At 51.8% G+C, this 23,733-nt stretch overlaps 1 protein-coding gene across 13 annotated transcripts in view; it reads right to left on the reverse strand.

The window, feature by feature from the left end:
* Positions 1-265: 265 nt before the first annotated feature.
* The window catches only part of AMOTL1 (angiomotin like 1), a 155,233-nt gene continuing 131,765 nt past the window's right edge, over positions 266-23,733 (reverse strand). For all 13 annotated transcript variants that reach the window (XM_006936834.5, XM_006936832.5, XM_045038584.1 and 10 more), the window contains 6 exons: positions 19,883-20,032; positions 16,034-16,224; positions 11,193-11,318; positions 10,282-10,508; positions 6,747-7,007; positions 266-5,692 (listed from right to left, as the gene is read on the reverse strand). In XM_006936834.5, coding sequence (XP_006936896.3) covers positions 5,586-5,692; positions 6,747-7,007; positions 10,282-10,508; positions 11,193-11,318; positions 16,034-16,224; positions 19,883-20,032 — 1,062 coding nt within the window. In that variant the 3' untranslated portion in view covers positions 266-5,585. The remainder of the gene's footprint in view (positions 5,693-6,746; positions 7,008-10,281; positions 10,509-11,192; positions 11,319-16,033; positions 16,225-19,882; positions 20,033-23,733) is intronic.

Below are 23,733 nucleotides of genomic sequence, written 5' to 3' on the forward strand. Positions count from 1 at the left end.
AGCCTCCCTGCATTTCCCCTTTCCTGGTTTGTCTGGAGGAGCTGGGAGTGGGCGGACGGCAAGCTCCAGTGGTCTGGATGACTCATTTCCTTCTCAGAGTCAAGAGCGGGTGTCTGTGGAGGCACGAGGCCCACGAGGGGGGGCACTGGATGCCTCTGGAAGCAGAACAGCAGGTGACGCTGCCTCCGAGCAGAGAAATGACATTAAAGTCAACAAGTACATGAGTCTTTGGGGAAAGAAAAGAGCAAGCGCCCGAGAAAGAAGAGCCATTTTATCCCTTTATTATATACAATATTAAGGCACAAGTTTAAGCAGCAAAGAATAGGAAAATCTTTGGCTGACCAACAGTGTCAACGTTTGCTGTGGGGGATACACTGCGTTCTTGGATTCCCCCCCCCCCATACAGAGACCCCCTGGCTGGGCAGCTCTGCGTACCCTCCCCCCCTTCGATATAGACCAGTGAGGTGCCAAGATGTCACGCTAGAGTCCGCTGGAGGGAACTGAGCACTCTGCCACCAAGCACAGCAACCACGTACGTGGCGGGCGGAGAGGGTGACGGCCCTAGGGCCGTCCCAGTTTTGGCTAAGGTCGGTGTGCGTGCCGGAGCCTCGTTTCACAGAATTTCACACAGATCCTGCCAGTGCCCCCTTGAGGAGGGGCCCCACTGTCCCTCCACCAAAGGGGAAAACACCTTAATTCAAAGAAAACCACTGTGGATAAATGTGCTCACGTTCCGGTTAGTAATAAATACTTGCAGGTGTCTAGATGCAAACAGAATCCTAGGCAAAATCACATGTAATTTGGGGCAGCAACAGTTTGGGAGCTGATACAAGAAAAGGTTGTGTATGTACCTCCTTACATTGAGAGCAGGAGTTTAATTCTGTGAAGAAGCCAAGTTTTATGACAAAGAAACACCCCAGTCATTGCTTAACACGACAATAACATGCACTTAAGTATACATGGGCTTTACAGAGCACTAAGGAATATGCACTTCCGTCTGCGTGTATGCAAAGATGTGAACGCATAACAAGGCATGGCAAGAGAAAAGATTTTTAAAAGCAAACCCACCAGAAGTTACACGTACTGATGACCACCGTCCTCCTCAGAAGAGGCCACTTGGAGAGGCGCTAGGAGTCCAAAGACTCATTCCAAGGAACATTTTTGGGATTTCCTTTTTAAATGCTGTGGCCTTAATCACCCATCTTTATTTATTCAACTGGGATTATTTCCACACTTAAATCCATCCTCAAAGGATGAAGATTTCTCCTCTGGAAGGATAATTAAAGGAACGTGCTAGGCCCCAAAGGCCGTTCTAACAGAGGCGTTCGCAAACTGTTTCCACCCGAGCAGCGGGGCGGTGATGGGTACAGTCCCCCACAGGGTCACCGTTTGAGGAAGGGGTGACATGAAACATTTGGATCTTCCGGATTTTAAGAAAGGAAACCCGACGCACAACCTTGTGCTCATACCTCATATGTTCGCACTGACATATACACAGGTCTTCGTATATCATCAAATTACTAAGCAAGGAAAGGATATACTACTTAAAAGGAAGAGCGAAAGTTGCTCATTAGTTCCAGAAGAAATCCGTTTACTGAAATGCTGACCTTTTACATGCTCCCAGTTGGTCAGCTTCTGGAAGCTTCTTAATTACTCCACCCATCTCCTATGGAGCCACGCATCAGAGGCAAGCTGATTAAACGAACCTCACATTGAATAAAGACATTTTAAACACATCGATTAATTAGCAAGAAAGAAGAAAAGCAAAGCAATATTTATAAAGCATCTACCAAGGCTGCCTCCGGCTTGAGGAAGCCAACCGTGGGCTGGATACTCTCTGGCTCGGCGATGGCTTTACCACTTAGGAATATCTGCAGGTTCCCACTTACCACGGCCACGGAACTCCTTCGCTCAGGAGTACAAGTTCATTTGCAGCAGCACACAGAAGCATGCTCCCCCGACTCCAAGTGCAGACTGGAGCAGGACTTTGGTTTTGGAAAACACGCCTTTTCTCGGTATCCGACCCGAGCCCTGTGCAGTCAGGTGCCCGACGCGTTCCCAAGAGCTACCCTGCAGGACTGAAGAGAGAACGGCCCCACTGCTCTCTGCCCTCTGACCAAAGCCCTGCGTGAGACGCGGCGGCCTTGTCCTGCAGGTCTGCCTGGAACGGGCCAAATTCAACAGTCACTGGCAACCAATCTCTGGGAGGCAGAAGAAAAGCCAAGGGGAGAAAATACTAATGCACTTGCTCTGAAATGAGTTGCTGGATTCCCAGCAACACCTCTTCCATATGATACCCTGGTCAGCACGCAGAAACTGCTAGACAACCCATTCCAGGAGGAAGCAGAATTACTCTGGCATGTCTTCACACAAAGCCAAAGCCTTTACCCTCCCCCGGGACAGGACTCGTGAGTTCCATAATCAGACACCACTGGAAGTCCAGGCCTCTGGACAACGTGCCAAGCGTTTTTAGATGGATTTTGTAAACTTGCACGGGATAGAACATGAAGGCTTCCCTCTGTACCTCGTGTTTATGGGCAATGCTAGGAGTTCTGAGCTTCTAGTCCTATTTCTTAGCTCCCAAGAGGTGTAGCAGGTGTAGGGGTGCGTGTGTGCATGTGTGTGTGTGTGCACGCGCACATCACAGACGAGGCAGAGCGGGCCAAGGCGCGACATGAAAGATGGCTACCACCCAGCCAAGCAAAACTCCAGTCCAGCCTGTGATGGAGCACAGCTCCTCTCTCAGGCCTTTGGTTCAGACGCCACTACTGTGAGGCTTTGGGGAGGGACGGAACCTCCCCGAGCCCTGGTTTCCTCCTCTGTGAAATAAGGAGAAACTAGCCTTGGCTCTCCGGGTGGCTCAGAGACTCGTTAAAAGGTACTTACCGCCCTGCCTGCACATAGTCAGCACTAAAAAACAGAGCTGGCATTATTTTTCTGAAAATCAAATGAGATAAAGGATGGTAAACTGCAGAACGCAGAGCAGGGGCTCAGTATCTGCAACCCCTTTCTCCTATGTGCAAGCAAGGCTTCGAGAAAGCTGCAAACATAAAAAGCCAGCATCAGGGGGCCCTGATGGGGCAGGAAATCTCCCAGAAAAGAAAAAAGCCCCACATCTGAAAGCTAGAGATGCCTTTTCTTACGGAGGAGTCTTAGCGAGTTAGAAGAAATAAGACTGACGGGGACCACAGCACGCTGAAAAAAAACCAGTAATGTTTGCATTTGTATTAGACAATTAACACTCTGGATCTGGGCAAGCGAGACTGGTGCCCGCAGGTGCCAAAGGGTGTGTTGCAACAGAAAGATGGGGCTTGGGGAGACTGGGGCTGTGGCTCTCGCTTTTACCCATGTCTAGGGGAGACAGCCCAAGTTTGGGGTGGCCCAGGTGTGGGTAGTGGAGGCTGGCAGAGAAGACTCGCCCTCTTATCTCCAGACTCTTTCATGCCCAGTCCGTTCCCAACATTCATCGGGGCTCAAAATATCCTTAAGAGAAACAGCTGCAATCACCTAAGCTTCACCACCAGTAAAAAGTGATGGGGAGCCAAGATTGGGACGGTGCCTCCTGTGCCCCATCCCCGCCCGCATCCACACTCGCACAAGCCCGGGGCATTAGGCAGGCTGCTCGGCCCCCAGAACCGCTCTGGCTTCCCGGGGCGGACGGGACTCGAGGAGGAGGAGGAGGCAAGAGGCAGGAAGCGCCCAGCGCCCAGAGCCCAGCACAGAGCAGAGCTCAGGAAGAGTCAGTGCTGCAATGTCACACTCACTACGCCCCCTCTGGCCGAGGCCACAGATTTCCTCCCTCCCCCTCTCCAGTCCGCACCGGGTCCTCCTTCCGCCATTTCAATCTGGGGAGGCTACGACACCACCCACCTTGCACTTGAAAGACTAGCTCTAAAATAAGCCAGCCAAGCAAAACTCCCTGAGCAGTGTGGTCTTCAGGTCTCCGTTCAGGTGGGACTTGAGAAAGCCTCAGACCCATGCCCTTTTTCTTCCTTCCCTTACGCGAGCACAAGGGGAAGGACCTGGGATACAAGGATCCAGCTGATCTGGAGGGAGAAAAATATCAGGACCCCGCAAGAGCATCTGACAGCCGGATCAGCCTCTCGTCTTTCCTGCCCAGCACCTCTTAGATGTGTCAGACATGCCACCACACACAGGGGTCAGAGGCTCCCCACCTTGCCCACTCCCGGCTCTTCAACATGGTGCTTCCGTCTTACTTTGGTCAACTTGTCCCAGAAGGAAGCCTCGAAAAACGTGCCCGCACCGTAGATATGCTGGCCGGTTAGGTTACAAAGCAAGCTCACGACAGAGAATGTCTTCCGTGTTTTCACTGACGTGTCACCACGGAAATCTACGTGCTCGTCAACAGCGACCAGAAGGGTGCGGGAGGGTGGAGACGATGGGGAGTATGTGCACGAGCCACAAATTCTAGAAAGTGGGACAAGCTGCCTGGTGAGACTCTGGATGCCACCAAGTCAAGAGTCCCCCATTTCCTGGAGGGCAGTCCTGAAAAGTCTTAGCCCAACAGCGCAACAGGGTGGAGACGGCAAGGTCTATGCAAGGGAGCTGATGTGAGAGAGAAAAGCCAGGGCCTCGAGCTGAATGCGATGTGTCACAAGGACCATGGGATCTTGCGCCTCATCAAAACTTACCTAGTTCACAGTCACAGTGAGATTAAGGGCTGCAGCCCAAAGACTCCAGAGTGGAGAAAGCAGCCAGGCAGCCAGCATACGGCTCTGTCCCACTGGTCACTATTATACAGAGATCATGACGCTGCTCTCGTAAATGCCAGACCTAAGGAATTCTGCTGTGTCTTATTAACAAGAAAAAAAAAAAAAAGTGAATGAAAAGAAGAGTAAAGTGAAAGAGAATGAAGCAGAGGAAGAGATGAACTCAGAGCAGTTAGGGAGTTTGAGCACCAAAATCATAATGCTCCCATCCTGTTTTGTATTTTTACAAAACAGAATCCAGAAAAGCTAAGAAGCCCCAGAATCTCCTGAAAACCCAAACCAAGCAGATAGTTAGGTGAGAACCGCCTTCTTAATTCCCTTCACCCAAGGACACTTCTTCTCACTGCCACACCCGCACACATTCACAGGACACCCTGGATGGCGCAGGTGATGTTACATTATGCCGAGATGGGCTCTCTGAGACTTCTAGGAGGTTCTTCTTAATAAAAACAAACATGCTAAGAGGCAAGGAGAATGGGGCTGTTTCAAGGAAGATCCACGTTCAGGTTTATATGTTTATAACCAAAGAGCAGGTGAACACAGACCCCCACCCCCCCAGAGATACATTTTCTATACAATGAAAATCCCACTTCCTGTGACTTCCTTGTTTCCAGACCTACACGTGTCTTCTCTCTTCCACCATAGGCAATACAAATCCATACGAGTGTCTTCACGTAGGTCTTCTGAATTTTTTTTTTAACATTTATAAAAAGTGTCCTCACTAAATTTAAAATCTTTATCAGTTCAAATCATTCCTGGTTTCCCATCCACAACTTTCTTGATCGGTCTCCTCCCTCTCGGCCACGTTCCTCATTCGTCAAGGTCCCACTACAGAATTCCGCGGGGACGCCAGTGTTAGATGAGGACTTCCATCATCTCTCCGTCAGGGAACTCGGGCTTGTGGAGCAAGCTGCTGACGCGGCCTTTGTGGTCGGGGGACTTCCCGTGGCCAGGAGGGTTCTCTGCCAAACAGAAGGGGACATCAGCCGCCTGCCCTGCAGAGGGGCCAGGCCAGGCCGGCTCTTTCTAAAAGGAAAGCATTACCAATACCCACACTCAGCACCAGCGTTTGTAGGTGAGGCCACAGAACCCGGCCCCTAGTGGGGATTCAGACGCAAGTCTCAGAGCCAGGGTGCTGATGGGAAGGGGTAAGTGGGTGAAGCGGGCGTGGGGCTGTGTGCCCGGAGCCCCCACGGTGCTCTCCCTCCACTCTATGCAAAACCACCAAGTGCTGCACCTACAAGCCAGGTCCTTTCACATGCTCCTTGCCTTCCTTGGAAAAGTACGTCTTGAGAACTGAATGTTCGAAAAATGACAATGCTGTGTTTACCTGCCTATTTTGGAGGATGCAAAGAAAGCAGCCCCGTGGAGGACATGGTTACTTTATGCCCCTGAGAGCCCCACGCTCTCCAAAGAACGCAAGAGGACTATCCCCATGACTGAGATTGGTCCAAAGGCATGTCTGGTCTTTGCCCGGACGCCTCTGGACTCAGGGCCAGCCCACCCCACGCAGGCTGTCTTTTACTTTAAAGCACCTCATTAGTGCTGGCCTGAGTGACGGGCCAGAAGTCGACCTGCCCTGCAGTTAAATCTGCCTTCTCCTTCAGGCAGGAGAGTACCCCAACCTTGAATCCCTGATGAGTAAACCTCTCGAAGGCAACATCTATGTACCGGGTGCCTGGCTAGCTCCCAAACAGGCTTTGGGGAACTGATTCCCTCACACCCCGCAGTGGGTCCATTTTCAGCCCTCTGGGAAAGGACTGATCACAAGCGTGTGTTAAAAGGGTCCATTCAAGTTGTGTACTCATGTAAATGGTAATAAATTAAAAGCATCTCCACACATTTCATTCCCGTAAGAATACAGTGCATGAGGGTAAGCATAATCATTCAAAAACCCCAGAGAGCGAGAGCCGATGAGAGCCCTGCTCCCTCCCCAGCTCCCGACCAAAGGCTGGCTCCCTCTCAGGCCAGAGGTGTGGGCTTGTCTAAGGATAAGCGGAGCTAAGAACTTCCTACCTGGTTTCTCTGCAGGTCCTTTGGCCACCGGGTGTTTCAGGACCGGGCTGTTGGAAGGGGTGACGCTCAGCCTGCCACGGTTGGGCAGAGAGGCCATGCTGGGCCAGAAGAGTTCGGCGCTCTTGTCCGTCTGGGTGCTGCTGTCCTTGCTGCCCGTCTTAGCGTGGGCGCTGCTGGCCGAGGCGGTGGAGGCTGCGGGGGACAGCGCCGTGGTGGAGGCCGTTGAAGCGTGCTCAGGGTGGTCCTTCCCCAGCAGCAACCCTGAGGGCGCAAACACAGCTTTCTCAATGCCATTCTTTTCTTTTCGGTTTTTTTTTTTTTTTAATGTTTATTTATTTTTGAGAGAGAGAGCACAAGCAGAACAGGGGCAGAGAGAGAGGGAAACACAGAATCCGGAGCAGGCTCCAGGCTCTGAGCTGTCAGCACAGAGTTCGACACGGGGCTCGAACCCACGAGCCACGAGATCATGACCTGAGCCAAAGTCGGCCACTTAACCTACTGAGCCACCCAAGCGCCCCTCAATCCCATTCTTTAAACAAAAACAAACAAAAAAAACCGCCCCAAGTTTTGGACATGATTTCCTTCTTGACTGAGGACTGCTTCCTTCATTCACTTACTCATTTACCAAATGCATTTATAAGCACTTCTTATGTGCTTAATCAAATGACAAGCGCTGAGAAAATTAAAAAAATAAAAAGATTAAAAAAACTACTCCCTTCTCTAAAACTATACAGGTTTTTTGGGGAGGAGAGAAGTTGTTAAGTAAACTGCTTATGATGTAATATGATGAACAGTAGGATAAAATTATGCCCAACATAATCTTAAAATAAAAAAAAAAAGAAAATTAAAATTTTGTAAATAAAGAAGAAAAAGAGTTGCCTAATAGCCAGTTTTGAGGGACAGGGGCATTCCTGGAAGGCTTTCTAGAACGAAGCTATAACAGGCCCAGGAGGGCTCGCCTTGAGCAGCAGGTGTGTGCTGAGGAAACACTGAAGGCTCCTTTGATCTGACACATGGTCCCGGTGACCCGCACTCTGTTGAGCGGTCCACAACACCACCCCACTCTTGGTGGCCCCCGGCAGGCCCAGGTTCAAAAACAAACATGCTTCCCAGTCAGGGCAACACTTGTGCACATTACTCCCCAGAGGCGATCCTTTGCAGTGAGGGGACAGCCACGGCCCCCAGGAAGCGGGAAGCCAGCTAGGCTTCTGGACAGAGCCACTTAAAGTTTATTTTTTATTTATTTTTGAGAGAGAGAGAGACAGAACACAAGCAGGGGAGGCGCAGAGAGAGAGGGAGACAGAATCCAGAGTGAGCTCCTGGCTCTGAGCTGTCAGCACAGAGCCCGACACGGGGCTCGAACCCACGAACCTGAGCCAAAGTCGGACGCTTAACTGACTGAGCCACCCAGGTGCCCCTGGACAGGGCCACGGAGCCCTCTTCCTCCTCTCTGTCCCAACAGCAGGCTGGGGTGGAAAGGGGACGTGCTGGCCAAGAGAAAACCTTTGTGTTCCTCAACGGTGAAATACAGCACGCATTCAGGAATGTGCCGGCACTCCACAACACTAGCCTATAGAAAAGGCGGTGAGCACACTCAAGGATCTGTTCGCCAGGGCTATGTCAAGGTGCCCACTCCTAACACAACGCAGGGCAATTCAGTTTGCCCACAGCGGTGCTTCTCCAAATGCAACGTGCACGGCAAATACTTGGATACATTGTTAAGATAAAGATTTGGTTCACTGGGCGGGGCCTGGGATTCTGCTTCCCTGAAGAGCCCCTCAGAGACCCGACCAGAGGCTGCTGCTGGTCCCCGGACTGCATTCTGAGGGACAAGCGTCTTCGGCTAGGTGCTTCACACGCATCAGCTCGCTTTTTATCTTACAGCGCTCCTCTGACACAGGTCCTGCTGTTTTCTTCTGTTTTACAGAAAAGGACACGGGAGCTCGGAGAAATTAACATCTCCATGGCTAAGAAGTAGCAGAAACGGGACTCAAGTGCAGCTGGACCTGACTTCAAGTCCAACGTGCATTCCTCCCCGCTCATCACCCTGCCTGTCGAACCTCCACAGTCCGATGGGGGACGTGCTGGTGGAACCGAGTCGCTCGCCAGTCACCCCGCTGGGGAGCCCCGAGCCTGCAGGAAGGTAGACGCCGTCACCTCCACCTGCTTCCAGAGCCCACGGGGCAAGAGACGGCAGAAACATTTTGGGAACTGTGAATGCGTGCCCCTGCCCAGCCCCTCCGAGAGGCCCCTTCTGTTTTCCTGTGATGTGACCCCAATCACAACGAGGAAGAATACCCGTGCGGAGAACACAGCAAGTCGTCCTGCGGGCCGGGTCCTCAGGCTCCCGGGCCCGGTTTAGGCTTGCCGAATGCCAGCGGCCACAGGCACAGACACCAGGGAAACGCCTGCCTGGCTGGATGTCACCAACGGCCTGTACCAGCAAGGGCTCCATCACGGCCGAGCCCACCTCAGACTCCTTCACCAGACCTGACCGAGCACTGCCCCCAGGCTCTGTTAACTGGGGTAGGGAGCTACGTGTCCTCGGGAGGGTCTTTGGTGATCCTAGCTGCTGTCCACATGTCCTCTCTGAAGTACATTTCCTTGGAGGGCAGGGGCTGCTGAACTGCCTTGTGGAAGGACTTCAAACAGAGACTCTGGGCACCTTTGATCCCCCGACTCTGTCAGGCCCACCCTGGAAGCTCTCCCCTTGGCACAAAGCAGCCAGGCTCCTCTGGGGTTCCATGCTGAGGGAAACTGGCTCTCAGCTCCACAGATAAACAAAACACACCGGGACCCAGGGAAAGGCATCAAAGGGCCAGACCCTGGGAGCTGCCGGAGCGCCGGGGAGGAGCGAGGAGGACGGGTGTCTGGGGGTGCTGCTGCTTCCTCTCCAGACTCAGCTACCTCAGTCAGCGGGCCTGCCCTCACCCTAGGAACCCTGCTGTGGCTAAGACCACATCTGGAGAACCCGCCCCGAAATTGTGCCCGTGCAACCACAGCACCACGAAAACTACCACCACCCACCCCGTACGCTCGAGAGCACCGTTCCACAGCACCGTCTCCCCCTTCTCCTCCCATCCGGCCCTCACCTCAGCCGCATGGCACAAAGCAGGGCAGACAAGGCCTTGCTTTCCCAGACGCAGGAGCAGAGGTGGAGCCAACCTCAAGGCCCGACGGCCCCGGGCTTTTCCCATTGGAACGTGTTGTGTTGTAAGGGGTCACTTCAACTTTCAGCAATAATGATGATAATCATGACGTGAATCAACCCACAGCTAAATGCTACCCCTGGAGGACAGCTTTGTTTCCACATAGCTCATTTAATTTTTCCAAGCAAGTAGGAGTGGTTATCCTCCCCAGTTCACACACGAATAAACAGACTCAGAGATACTCGCTGACATTTCTGTGTCCCATGAGGGGCAGAGGCAGCGTGCCCCAAAAGGGTCAGGACCCTTTCCTCCGGATGCGCTACCCTGGCCACATTTCTGCAGCTCCTGCTTTTCCGACCCTGGCCCGAAGGAGGCACGGGGCTCACCTATGCTCCCCTTCCAGGTCTTCTCCTCCTTCTTCTCCTCGGCCAACTGGCCGCTGGTGAGGGAAGTCTGGCGGGAGTGTATCCCGGTGGCCGCAGCAATGGACGGCACGGAGCGGGCAGGCCGCAGGCTCGAGGAGTCCGTCTTCCCGGCATCCTTACGGGATCGCTGCTGAAGGACCTTAATCATGGCGTCCTTCTCTATGATTTTGGCATGGAGATTTTTAATACTGTACAACAAAACCAAACCAAACAGTCATCATCGAAAGCTATTTGGCTGGAAGAATTTGAAACATTTCTCTCAGGCTGCCCCAGGGACTCGAACTGTAACCCAGGGACGAAGAGCTAAGTGCATGGTGAGTCTTCGGCACTTACGATCTGCAAATGGTAGAAGATGGACCTTTTGTGGTAGACCAGAGGGTGCACCTTCTCTGGCCTCTCAGGGGACTCTGCGCCCTCCTGGGATCCGAGGACAGACGGGCAGAATGGCTGTGGCCTCCCAGCAGGGACCCCTCCCCCCTTCCCGCCCCCCCCCCCCCCCCGCCCCAGGCCAAGGTGTGCTCAGGGACCAAGTCAGAGGGTCTTGGGTCCCGGTGGCAGGGGCAGGAGGGGCAGCATGGAAACTCGGAAACCCTGAAGCCTTACCCAGGGTGGGCGTTCCACTAAAGTCAATTTCCCCATTTTCTGAGGAACGAAAAGAAAAGATGGACGGGTTTTCTGGGAAAAGGCTATTTTCTCCCCTCATGGCCAGAACTGAGAGTCAGAAAGTGCTTGGTGTCTCTTCGTGACTCGGCTCGCGACTGGGCCTGTCAGCTGTTCAGAACAGGGAGGGGCCGGTGGGCCCCGTGGGGACCTTGAGGAGAGTGGCCACAGGGGAGCCCGGTGGCGCAGCCAGGCACAGGGCTGTCCCTTACGTGTACTCCATGTCCTGACACCTCCTGGTGGCCTGTGCCACGTCCTCCTCCTCCTGCCAGATGTGCACCTCCAGCGAGCTCTCGCCGTAGCTGCCGTTCCTCGAGTGGTTGATGATCGTGGTGTCTCTGGGAACACAGGACACACACAGACAGTGAGGCAGGTGCCCCTGGGGAGGCGCCTGAGGGCACCACACGAAGGTCTCTCTCCACAAACTCCTTCACCTAAGTCCTTTCCTAAACCCTGACCAATGCTCCCCCTAAACCCGACAGATGAAGACAGTGTCCAGGGAAAACGAAATCGAGTCCGCAATTCAAAACTCCCTGCCCCTTCTACTAACGGCATTGTGCATTAAGCTATATGGCATGCAGTGGACCCCAGACATCGGGTGCTGTTGTTACTGTACTGGTGTATCTCCATTTATTCTCTTCCATACTTATGCATTCTCAATCACAGGCAAAGTTTTATTTCCATTTCTCCCCCACCCAGCAGTGATTTCCGTATTTTATAGCAAGAAGGAGACTCAGCACAGACATGAAACGGACGCTGGTCCTCCTGGATGGTGAGGCTCAGCTGGAATCTTCCTTCACGCTTGCAGGCTAGCTCACTTCTAGTTTTCTGAGCCTCTGCCTAGGATTCAGTTCCGCTCAGTGTGACAGCCGTGCTGGGGAGCAGGGCAGAGGATGAAGGCGGCACACGCCTGTCCTCAGAAAGTCCAATTAAGAAGGTGAGCGAGGGCGGGGCACCTGGGTGGCTCAGTCGGTTCAGTGGCTGACTTTGGCTCAGGTCATGATCTTGCAGTTGGTGAGTTCGAGCCCCGCGTCAGGCTCTGTGCTAACAAGCTCCGAGCCTGGAGCCTGCTTCGGATTCTGTGTCTCCCTCTCTCTCTCTGACCCTCCCCCTCCCCTACTCACACTCTGTGTCTCTCTCTCTCTCAAAAACAAATAAACATTAAAAAAAAAAAAAGAAGGTGAGCAAGGGGAGGGACAGACAAGGTGAATGAAAATGCTGGAAGCAGGCGTCTGTCTGAAAACAACTGGTCAAAGATCACTCTTCCTGTCACTGGTTTTGGTAATTTATTACTCCTAATTAACCATGATCAGTAAAAAGATAACTGGTGGGGCACCTAGGTGGCTCAGTCAGTTGAGCATCCAACTTCAGCTCAGGTCATGATCTCACGGTTTGTGAGTTCGAGCGCCGCATTAGGCTCTCTGCTGTCAGCACAGGGCCCGCTTCGGATCCTCTGTCTCCCTCTCTCTCTGCCCCTCTCCCACTTGCACTCTTTCTTAAAAATAAATGAACATTTGGGGCGCCTGGGTGGCGCAGTCGGTTAAGCATCCGACTTCAGCCAGGTCACAATCTCGCGGTCCGTGAGTTCGAGCCCCGCGTCGGGCTCTGGGCTGATGGCTCAGAGCCTGGAGCCTGTTTCCGATTCTGTGTCTCCCTCTCTCTCTGCCCCTCCCCCGTTCATGCTCTGTCTCTCTCTGTCCCAAAAATAAATAAATGTTGAAAAAAAAAATTAAAATAAATAAATAAATAAATAAATGAACATTTAAGAAAAAGATAACTGAGCCACCTGAAAGTCATCTAAGTATATCTCAGACCGAAAGGTGTAGTAATGTCTCCGATCAGTGAATGTTACATTGATAAGAAAGGATCTAGCCGAAGATTTCACATCTCTTTAGCTTCATATTCCAATGCCACAGTCATATTTAAAATCTGAACAGCTCTTTTCTAGAACACTCAAAACCAGCAACGAGAACGCTTCTTTCAGCTCTGTGACGACAGCTAGCAACGGATGAGCATTTCCTTTCTGCCAGGGACGGGTAAGGCACGCTGCACACGGCCTCTCACGTGGTCCTTATAGCAACCTGTGCAGTTGGCATGACTGTGTCCTTTTACAGGTGAGCCAATAGGTTAGGTGACTTTGTGAGAACACTCGGCGAAGGTGGAGCCAGATTCAAATGCCCTCAGCTACCACTCGACACCACCAAAGCTTCCGCGTCTTTGTGAAGAAGGCCCCAGCAAAAAGGCATGAAGAGAATATAAACCAGTGAATATAAACATGACAGTGTGTGGCATTTGTGCGAAATGTGGCTGAAAACAACCACAGGGCCAACTAGCACAGAAAATAAGCAAAAGCTTTAAACAAACTGACAGGCAAAAGAGCACTTGGGAAGAAGGGCTCTGGAGCACCAGGGGTTGATGGGCGGGGGTTTCTGCTGTGTCGTCACGTGGGCAGAATTTGGAGGCCAGTTCTGCAGGTTATGGATTCACCCTGGAGTGCACAAAAGTCATCAACACAGAAACTGGTGGCGAGGAAACATTTCCAACCAAGTGGCTTTGGGCAAATTCGTACAGAGCCAGAGACAAATTAAAACATTTGTGTTTATACTGTCAAGTAAGGACAGCAAGAACAATTAGATCAAAACAAGTTAGAAAGTGTAAACACACTATAAGGCTCTCGAAAAAATATTTCGTTGCATCGAAATCTGTAAAAAGCCTCAAAACCATAAAAAGGCCCAACCTCTCAAAATTCTGATCGCTGGTGCCAAAATGCACCAAGATGGGAAAATCACTTGGTATACAAAAATAAATTTTTAAAAATTCACTGCTTTGTAAATGTGAAGCATGCATCAGAGGCTGGCAAGTTACAAAACCAGCGGCTGGTCATTTTTACCGGTTCACAGGCAGCCATTCAGCATCAAGACGAGAGCTCAGAATTTTGGCCTTCCTCAAAAATTCATTTTCCTTTTCTCCCTTTCTATCAAGAGGAAAGCAGTGCGAAATTACAAAGGTTTTCCTTGAAAAGAACATCAAGACTGGAGTGACTACCTGACCTCCTCTGAACTGACTTTCCCCAAGGCCGTGGGAGGGAGTGGTGGGGAAAGGGAAGGTAATTTCCACAGAATTAGTAGATACTCAGTAAATACACACCTCTGGCAGCAAAGAAGGGGGGAGTGGAGGGATGGTGGAAAGAGCTTTGATTCACCTGCCCATCTGCGACTCCAAACAGGGCAGAAGACAGCGGCGGGGCTGGTAAACCCCACGGGACTCCCGTTCTTTGAGGGCAACAGACCAATTTCTCTTGCCCGGAGGATGACGAGTAAGGCAGGGCCTAGCACAGGCGAGTGGCTGAAGGTGGACTCTGGTCCGACACCCCCCCCCCCCCAACGGTCCCCCTCTGGTACCCACCACAGGGCGCTTCTGATTTGACATCCCAGTTACACTTGTCCTCTCAGGGCCCAGGATCCCACGCACACACACATCTAACCTGATAAAATAGCAGAAGCGGAGACAACATGGACCCTTGTGGGGTCCCCACGCGTGCCCTGCTGTGGGGCTTTGGTGTCCTCGGCCAGCGGAATGTGCTGTGGCTCTCTGCTCGTAAGTAGCCAAGAATTATAATTTCCCTTCCGGGGATCGGGTGAGTTTTGAATGAAGTAAGGACTCCTGGAAAGGCTTAGGCAGAATCACACCTACGGGCGGCAGTCGAGGCAGAAGCCTTGAATGTGGGTGTCCTGCCTACGCGGCGTGCTCTCCGTCAAAAGGACACGGCGTGAACGACTCCCAGGGCAATCACTGAGAGCTGTGCGTTAGCCCAAATCTGGCAGAGAAGGCCAAATCCCCCCCCGTCGCTTAACGAGGGTCTGCGTTCTTCCTCCAGATGCAGAGGTGACTCAGCAGTGCCTCAGAACACGAAAGGCTGAACGTAAAAGCCTCTCAACTACGTAAAAATCAAGGCTTCGCGGTTCTCACCCATGGGCACGAGGACTGAACTGGAGGCTGCAGATTCCTCCAGGTCTCGGGCCGCGACTCGGGCTCCGTCACACGACGTGCCTCATGCTGGTCTATTCCCGCTCCCAAGTCTCACTCAGAGGGGCTTAGGTGGGCTCTTTTCCCTCAAGGCACAGACATACGTAGGTAACACGTGAGCCCTAGAAAATGATCCCCGGTAGTCATTTTCCACACGGGTCTGCATGTCTTCCCAGGTACCAGTGTGTGGCACCCAGTGAACGCACCTGTGTCCTTGTGGGTGGCACTGCTCTCTCTCTCCAAGTCCCTGGAGGTAACATCTGGGGTGCTGGGGGGGGGTCTTCTCTACATGAGTTATGAGACCTTACAGAGCACCCCCATATGCCCTCCACCCCGACAGGCCTTCTCTCCCTCGTTGAAGAAATAGCACATCCCCCCAAATGTGGGACTGACCAGATGGTCGGGTTGCATCCCGAGTCTTTACTCCTCACCTGGTTCAGATCCCCCCCTCCCAGATGGTTTAACAACAGCCTGTATGTATCAAGTCCAGTTCTATGGGTGCTCCTTTGCGATTTGAGGATCTCTTCCATATATGTTGACCCTAAACGTGGAAAAATCCCAAATGACTCTGAATTAAACGCCCACAGCATCTATGGGCCCACAAAAAACTGGTGGGGGAGGGGTGGGGAGGCAGTGGGGGCCCTGGCTGGTGGTGGGATGCACGGCCACTCAGGTCCGGGCTACCACATGCACAGGTGAGCCCCTGCTCATACAGACAAGCTGACGGTTCAACAGAACTCCTTCGGGAATTATAGAGCATCCTGAGCTAATTTTTTAAAAACGGTTATTTGTTTCGAGAGCGAGCGAGCGTATGAACGGGAGAGGGGCACAAAGAGTGGGAGAAAGAGAGACTCCCAAGCAGGCTCCGTGTTGCCAGCACAGAGCCCGACGGTGGGTCCCCCTGTTAGAGAACAGCCTCAAATACCCTTTCGCCACACCCCGCTGGAGGCCCACAGAGTTCTCCGCTGCGTGGATGTCCTTGCAGTGTGTGAACGAGTCCCCCGGCCGCACCGCAGGCCGGCCTCACCTCTCAGCCGCGGCAGTGGCTGCGGCATTCATGGCGAAGTGGCGGATGGTACTCTCCTCCAGATACTTCTGTTCCCACTTGGTCATGTCGGCCTCCAGGGCCAGGATCCGCTCCTCCTTCTCCCTCACAAGTTCCATGAGGGCTGGGGCATTATACTCCGGCACGCTGGCTGGCTGGCCGTTCCCATGTTTCTGCAGAAGCAGGAGAAAGAACACCTGGATCCAGGAAGGGGCCAGACCGTGCACACGGTGCGCAGCGCGCACGCTTCGCGCCGATCCCGCGGCACGTTCCCACGGCACGTTCCCACGCCGCCCTCACGCTCTCTGCTGCCTCTCAGGCGCGGGTAACCCGGCCTCGACAGCTCCCACCGCCAGGCCGCCTCACCTCCCAAAGTCTCCATCTCACTGCACTCTCACGGAAGAGCCTGGGAGACAACATCCTCCCAGTGTTAGAGATGACAGAACGAGGCCTCTGAGAGGCGAAATGAACTGTTCGGTTATCCCTCAGCGACTCAGGAGGAGGGTCGCACCAGGGGGGCTGTCTGGCCACACAGCTCCGCACGACTACCAGCGGCTTGTCCGGCGTCCTGCCGTTCATTTATCCCAAGAGCGAAAACAGGAACTAGGGCTTGGCCTGCTGGGCTAGGGCATTTTCCCTGGGGGCCAAGGAAGTGGTTCCCACTGTCTGTTGCCCCTGGAGGCTGGGAGATAAGATGTAAAGGCAAAGGAAGGGGGAGCCAGATGCCCTGAGGTACACGTCCCCCCACACTTCCCATCTGGGACACAGAGCAAGGAGTGCTTGCGCCACAGAGGGGCCTCAGAATCAAATAAGATAGTGCATATGAAAGCACTTAATGAATCTGAAAGGGCCAGCCAAAGTAAAGTGCTACCAGAAACCTCCAATGCAAGTCGAGCTGGTCAGCCCTTTCTTTTCATCTGTGTCTGGAAGATAGGAAGTAAAGCGGTGGTCACAAGCCGAGGATACTGACATTTCAGATCCCCCCCCCCCCCCCCCCCCCCGCTTTTGACTCAGGGATACTATTTCCTCTGAACAGCACGACTTCCAGGACGGCGGGGTTTTGAGAAAGTTCTGCCTTCAGGAGAGAATTTCGCCCCCAGTTATTCTACGTCCTGGGACGCACACTGCCCTCGTGTTTTCCAGCGATCACAAACTGTAAATGGCAGGGCTGGTTGCAAGGTGAGGGGTACCTGAACACTTTACCCTGAGGCACACCCACCACCCAGAGCAACAGCTCGCACGCGAGCTGCAGTCACAAGAGTCCAATCCTACCACAGAGGTGACAGCGAGTGGGCCCGGGGGCTTTCTAGAACCCATACGTTTCTAGTCAGTTTTTTAAAGCTATAATTACAAATATTCTAGAATCTGGTGGTTGCTTGCCAGCAACCAACGGTTAGGCAAGAATGGAGCAGAAAGCACGTAACTGTCCTCATCAACCTGTACAGGAAGCCGCTGACCACCCGCCCCCTGCTCTGGCCAGGCACCGGCCTCAAGCAGGGGGACAAATGAACCCGTCCATCGAGATGAGAGGCTCCCCTGCTGTTAGAAACTCTCTAAGAACAATATCCCACAGCCTGGCTAAGCTGCTATCTCTTCTTGTCATTTTCTAAATCCCTTGTTGACGTCACTGCAGCTGGCTTATTTCTGCAACATCCTTCTGACCTCCCATGAGATCACGGCACCTCTTCCCAGGGCCCTTCATTCAGGTCATTAAGAGTTATCTAAATAAATGCATGAATTTCAATGTTCAAGAACACAGAGATAGCACGGTCTAATGGGTACATATCCTGGCTGGAAAAACGGGTTGAGGGTCAGGTGGGCCAGCTTCTGCTGCCCACTCACTAGTCCACAAATATTTACTGAACACGTACCCTCTGCTTGGGGATACCACAGCGAACAATACACATACAATCCTTTGTCCTTTGTGTTTTCACCTGGGAGGAATGTCCTAATTAGCTAATGACCTTGGGCTGGCCTCTTAACTGCCCTGTGCCTAATTTTCCTCTTCAAGAGCATCCCCCCCCCCCCACCTTCTCTCTTTTATCTCCTAGGACTGCTGTGGTAGCAAGACGTGAAAATTATTTTGAGCTCTTTGCAAGAAAGATAAAATTGTGAATTCTTAAAAATGTTCATTTCCCTTCCTCTTACCTTCATTTCTCCTTTACCTCGTCTCAGCCTCAAATGATGCTAAGTACTGTTTTACCTCCCAAGGTGGAGAGGGAGTACTTATAATAACAAAGATAATGGAGTTGAGTCTGCTTTCACAGCACTCAAAATAGAAGATCCAAGGATAAGGAATCTAACTGTAGGGTGTGGGTGGCACATTAACTGAAAAAGAAACTTCTTTTTTGCTCTGAGTATTGAGACGTGCCCTTTTTGTCAGCCAAAAGCTCGTAAGTATCCACCGGGTGCCAGCACAGTACCAGGCACCAGAGAAGCCTGCCCGCAGTGTGGGGGGGTTAAGATCTCAGTAACCGAGAAGAACTGAAGGGTGGACCTTAAGTACCAGGGAATATGGCACAGGTTAGATGGATGTGAAGTCCAGAGACAGACTCACCCTTCCTATGAGCCATCAACTAAGCCAAGATGGCGGGAGGCTGGGTGGGTTCCTTAATTTTCTGGGCAATCTCACTAACACCTCCTTCCCTGGCCAAGTACACACACCCAGAGGGAAATGTGTGCGCCTGCCATGGGAAAGAGCTGAGCTGGACTGAACAGATGCTTTCAAGTGTTTTCAAGTATTCCAACCACAACCACTATGCTCTATCCAGTAGATAATTCCATGGAGCCCTGTCTAGTGTTTCCCTGGTTCCCAACTTAGAACACACCCTTCACCAGCTGCAGAGAGGGCTCAGCCCACTGGCTGAGGACACACAAGCCCAGGCTCTCTCTGGAGCCGGGGGCCTTTGACCAGCGTGTAATGGAGCCCGGCCCAGCTGCAGAACTTTCCGGCAAGACTTTTCCCCTTGCTGAGGCACACACGGGCCCTAGGCTGGTGCGTTGTACTCTAAGCTATTAACAGCAAAGTCATATGGACAGCTGTTATTGGCAGAAAGAAGGAAAGGCAAAACTAGGAGCTTATGGCCAATATTATAGTCTAGTGATAGTCCTGAATCCTTCCTCTCTTTTCCTCTCAACACTCACCGGTGACCATGCCCTACTAACTTCACCCTCTTACTGACTCCCCCTTAGGGTCCCACCCATAGCCTGGCTCCCTTAACTTCAGCATTCACCCCTCCAGACCCTCCCAGAGGGCTCTTTCTCCAAGTCTTGTACCATGTTCCTCTCTGCCTTAAACACCCTCCAGTCACTGGTTCTCTGCTGACTACAGGAAAAAGTACAATCTCTCAACCTGACCAAATGCCCCCTCACAAGCCACCTCGCTGCATTCTCCCCCGGCTAGCTGTACCCAGCCGTCCGGAACTCGCCCCGCTGTTTCGTACCTCTCTCCCCTACGCAAAATCCTCCTCCTGTCTCTGATGTTCTTTCCCCGGAATGTCCAACGAACTCATCTCTTCAAAGTCCAACTCAAGGGTCCCCCTCTGTGAGGCTGTCTACAGCCACATTCCGCTGTGCCCTGCGCCCCGGTGGCCACCACTTTCTCTCTTTCGTCACTGCGATGCGCGGACTGCCTGGTTCCTCCGCTGGCTGCTACGTTGGCTCGCTGGGGATGGAGTTGTCATTCACCAGGGCACAGTGCACAGCCTGAAGCACAGCAGGTGCTGGCTGCCGAACAGGTGCTGGGTGGATGTGTGGCCCCGGCCTCACCTGCTGGGTTCTCAGCCCCACCTGCTGGGTCCCCGGCCTCACCTGCTGGGTTCTCAGCCTCACCTGCTGCGTTCTCAGCGCATCCAGCTCTCTCTCCAGCCAGGTCCGCAGTCTCCGCTCCATCTGCTCTCGCTTCTCACACGCAGACTGCAGCTGGCTCAGGGCCTGCTGGAGCTTCTCAACCTTCTCCACATAGGCTTGCTTCTCTCGTAGCTGAGCAGGGGACAGTGAAGAGCAGCAGAGAACTCAGACCGGCAGTACTCAAAGCTGGGGTGGAGGTGGGGGGCTGGATTACCTGGGGTCCTATCTGAACTGCAAGTGCATGTGCCTCCCCTACCGCCATCCCCCTGGTGTGCTGGGGCAGAAAGGGTTCAGACAAAGGCCACCAGGAATTAAAGACCCTACTAGGGCGCCCGCTTTCAGTAGCGTGTATAGCTCTGAGCTCCATCCTTGGCAATCGCTTAACGATCACAGCGTTTGCAGACACTGAAAAGGAAGCCAGTAAAGTTTTCAGTGCCACAAGGAAAACCTTGTTCTATAACGTGAAGTAAAAAACCCAGAATCAAAAACTATATACGTGCTCACAACTCTGCCGGCCCATCTGTCTATTGTCTATGCATGAAAAAAGACTGGAAGGGGCGCCTGGGTAGCTCAGTCAGGTAAGCGTCCCACTCTTGATTTGGGCTCAGGTCATGATCTCATGGAGGTTCGTGGGATGGAACCCCGTGTCGGACTCTGTGCTGACAGCTTGGAGCCTGCTTTGGATTCTCTCTCTCCCTCTCTTTCTGCCGCTCCCCCACTCATGCTTGCTCTCTCTCTCTCTCTCTCTCTCTCAAAATAAATAAGTAAATAAATTAAAAAAAAAGACTGGACGGTTAAGCAGCCGACTTGGGCTCAGGTCATGATCTCGCGGTCCGAGAGTTCAAGCCCCGCGTCGGGCTCTGTGCTGACAGCTCGGAGCCTGGAGCCTGCTTTGGATTCTGTGTACCCCCCTCTCTCTGCCCCTCCCCCACTCGTGCCCTGTCTCGCTCTGTCTCTCAAAAATAAATACATGTTAAAAAAAATTTTTTTAATTAAAAAAAGACTGGAAATTACTTAAAAGCATCACCATGTTTATGTGTATGGCACAACAGTAGCTTCTCATCTTCCTTATTCTTTTCTGCGATTTTCAAATCTTCTATAATAACTGTAGGTGTATGTCTACATGCATGTGTACCCATTTGTGTGTGACTAAATATAAAATTTCCTATTCAGATATTTGTGGAGTAACTTTCTCCTGAAAGACTTCAGAGCCCTTTACAGAGGAGTAGTTCACAGCCCCAAAGACTACCGTAAACTGAGGAGACGGAAACTAAGGTAAAAAGGATTTATGTAAACGTCCCATCAGGCACAGATTCAGAATCATGAAAACTTTGTTTTCTTCCAATTAGGAGTCTGGCCCGTGTCCACAAATCCCAGGCCCAATTCTAACTTTCTGGGAACTGGCTCATGCCAAAAACCAGGCTGAGGTGTTGACTTGATCTGGTTGTGGGTGAGAAGACACCACATGGTATTTCCTGTCTGCACCTGGGTGTGCTGATGCCTTGCAGGTGATTCAGATCCTGAGTTCAACCCACGATTGCACCGGCAAGCTGGAACATGCTGGTGATTTAAGAGCTTGCTGCAAAAGGCGGTTTCTCAACTTAGCACACAGCACCGTATTGAGCTACACCTGTATCCCAGCCAAAGCCACTGAAATAAAATGGAGGTGCTTCTGACCTTTCGTGGTGGGGGGGTAGGGGGCAGCAACCTTACAGCCTTCTCTAAACCTGCTCTTGGCATCAGTGTCCATCAGACTCTTTCCTTCACTGTGCTTTTGATGACTTGTTTCAACCAAACAGACACTGAAGGACCCACTAACTGCAGGTTCCTGTGCCAGAAGAGGACTGGTCTGAGGAAACATTTGGTGAGTATCATTCATACACGACTTACAGCACATCCTACACTGTATACAGTTTTCTGCGCGTGCAGCCATTCGAACAGAAGGGCCATGAGATCTGTTCACTGTGGTCCCTGTTGGGCAGAGGACACAGTATGTCCCTAATGCCTGCAACAGTACCTGACATCCTGCAAAGTACTCAACAAATGTTTGCTAAACAGAGAATTGCTACTCCTAATCAATAGCAAGTTCCTTGAAGGCACGGATCTGTCTCTTTCACCTTTGTATCAGCCTTAAGTCTAGCAACGAGGATATTAGGTTGAGTGTGATTAAGAGTAACAGTTAAGGGGCGCCTGGGTAGCTCAGTTGGTTAAGCGAGTGACTCTTGATTTTGGCTCAGGTTGTGATCTCATGGTTCATGAGTTTGAGCCTCACGTGGGGCTCTGCTCTGACAGTGTAGAGCCTGCTTGGGATTCTCTCTCTCCCTCTCTCTCTGCCCCTCCCCCACTGCTCTCTCTGCCTCAAACTAAATAAATAACATAAAAAAAAAAGAATAACAGTTTTAGCAGCCAACATTTTTGGAGCTCCTCCATGCCAAGCATGTGCTTTACATGCAATTATCTCGTTGAATCCTCCTGATGACAGTAAGAACACAACTGCTGTATTATCTCCATTTAAGAGAGAGAAGACTGAGGACTGAAGAGGTCACAGGACTTGCTCAAGGTCACAGACTGACACATCATAGGGTCAGGGTTCTAATTCACCATAGTCTGGCTCTGGAGTCAAAGAAGTCAGGGTAAGCACTCAATATGAGCTATCTGAACTGAATGAAGACCTTTCAAAAGAAACTTTAATGAGAACAGGGAGTCATGCTGGAAGGGGGACAAAGAGATTTTGGAGGAGCTCCATGCAATCAAAGACCTTCTGTAACAACAAGAAAAGATCCATACCAGTGATTATAAAAAAAACGTGTCTTTAAGGAACTCACAATTAGCTTGTATTTTATTAGAAATATTAAAATGAAAAGATTTAAAAAATCTTAATTCTCTTTGGCTCCATATATGGAGATGGAGCCTGAATAAGAAATTTCAGTGACAACCTTAATGAGGAGTCCTGGCCTCCCTTTCTCCAAACAGACCTTGTGTCCTTGAGGGATTAAGGTCGCTGTCTGCAGCAAATGTACTTCCTACTTAATGAGTGGCAACAGAGAATCCTCTGGGACTGCTGCTTGGGGTCCTCATGCTAGTCTTAAAATTGCGGTTTCTGCAGAGGCGCCTGGACGGCTCCGTCGGTTAAGCGTCCAACTCTTGATGTCGGCTCAGATCAGGATCTCACGGTTCATGAGACTGAGCCTCGAGACGGGCTCTGTGGCACTGATCCTGCTTGGGATTCTTTCTCCCTCTCTCTCTCTGCCTCCTCCCACCCTCTCTCACGTGCACACTTGCTCTTTCTCTCTCAAAAATAAACATTTTTGTAAATTGCAGTTTCTATATTAGGATTCATGGGTTTGTTTAAAAGGCTTCTAATGGGCAAGACCTTTGTTGATTTAACAGTCTCCCCCTTCAGCTGCTTGGACCTTGAAGCCGAAGGTGCTGGGACGCCCGGGTTACCCAGCGTCAGGACATGTCTTCTGAAGGAGCAGCTTTTTGTTTTCAGCCACAGTTGGATTGACAAGAGCACTGTTTTCTGCGTGCCAAGCACCCAGGTCAGTACTTTGTGTGGAATATGAGCTTCTATTTTCCACGTGGCTCTGGGCAGGGCAGCCCCCGTAACAGCGGGGATTTGCCACCTCAGGGAGCCCACAGGGGTGGTCCAGAAGGCTCCCATCTACCTGCCTGGGCCTCTCCTTTCCTGCCACCGCATCCACAGACTGAACCTCAGAAATGGCCGTTCAAGTCCTGAACCTCAGAAATGGCCGTTCAAGTTCTTCCACAGTAGGCCGGAAAGCAAAGTCTACCTCACAAAACTTAATCTAAAGGGTTGATTTAATCAGAGA

This window comes from Felis catus, chromosome D1, assembly GCF_018350175.1.
Source record: "Felis catus isolate Fca126 chromosome D1, F.catus_Fca126_mat1.0, whole genome shotgun sequence".
NCBI lineage: Eukaryota > Metazoa > Chordata > Mammalia > Carnivora > Felidae > Felis > Felis catus.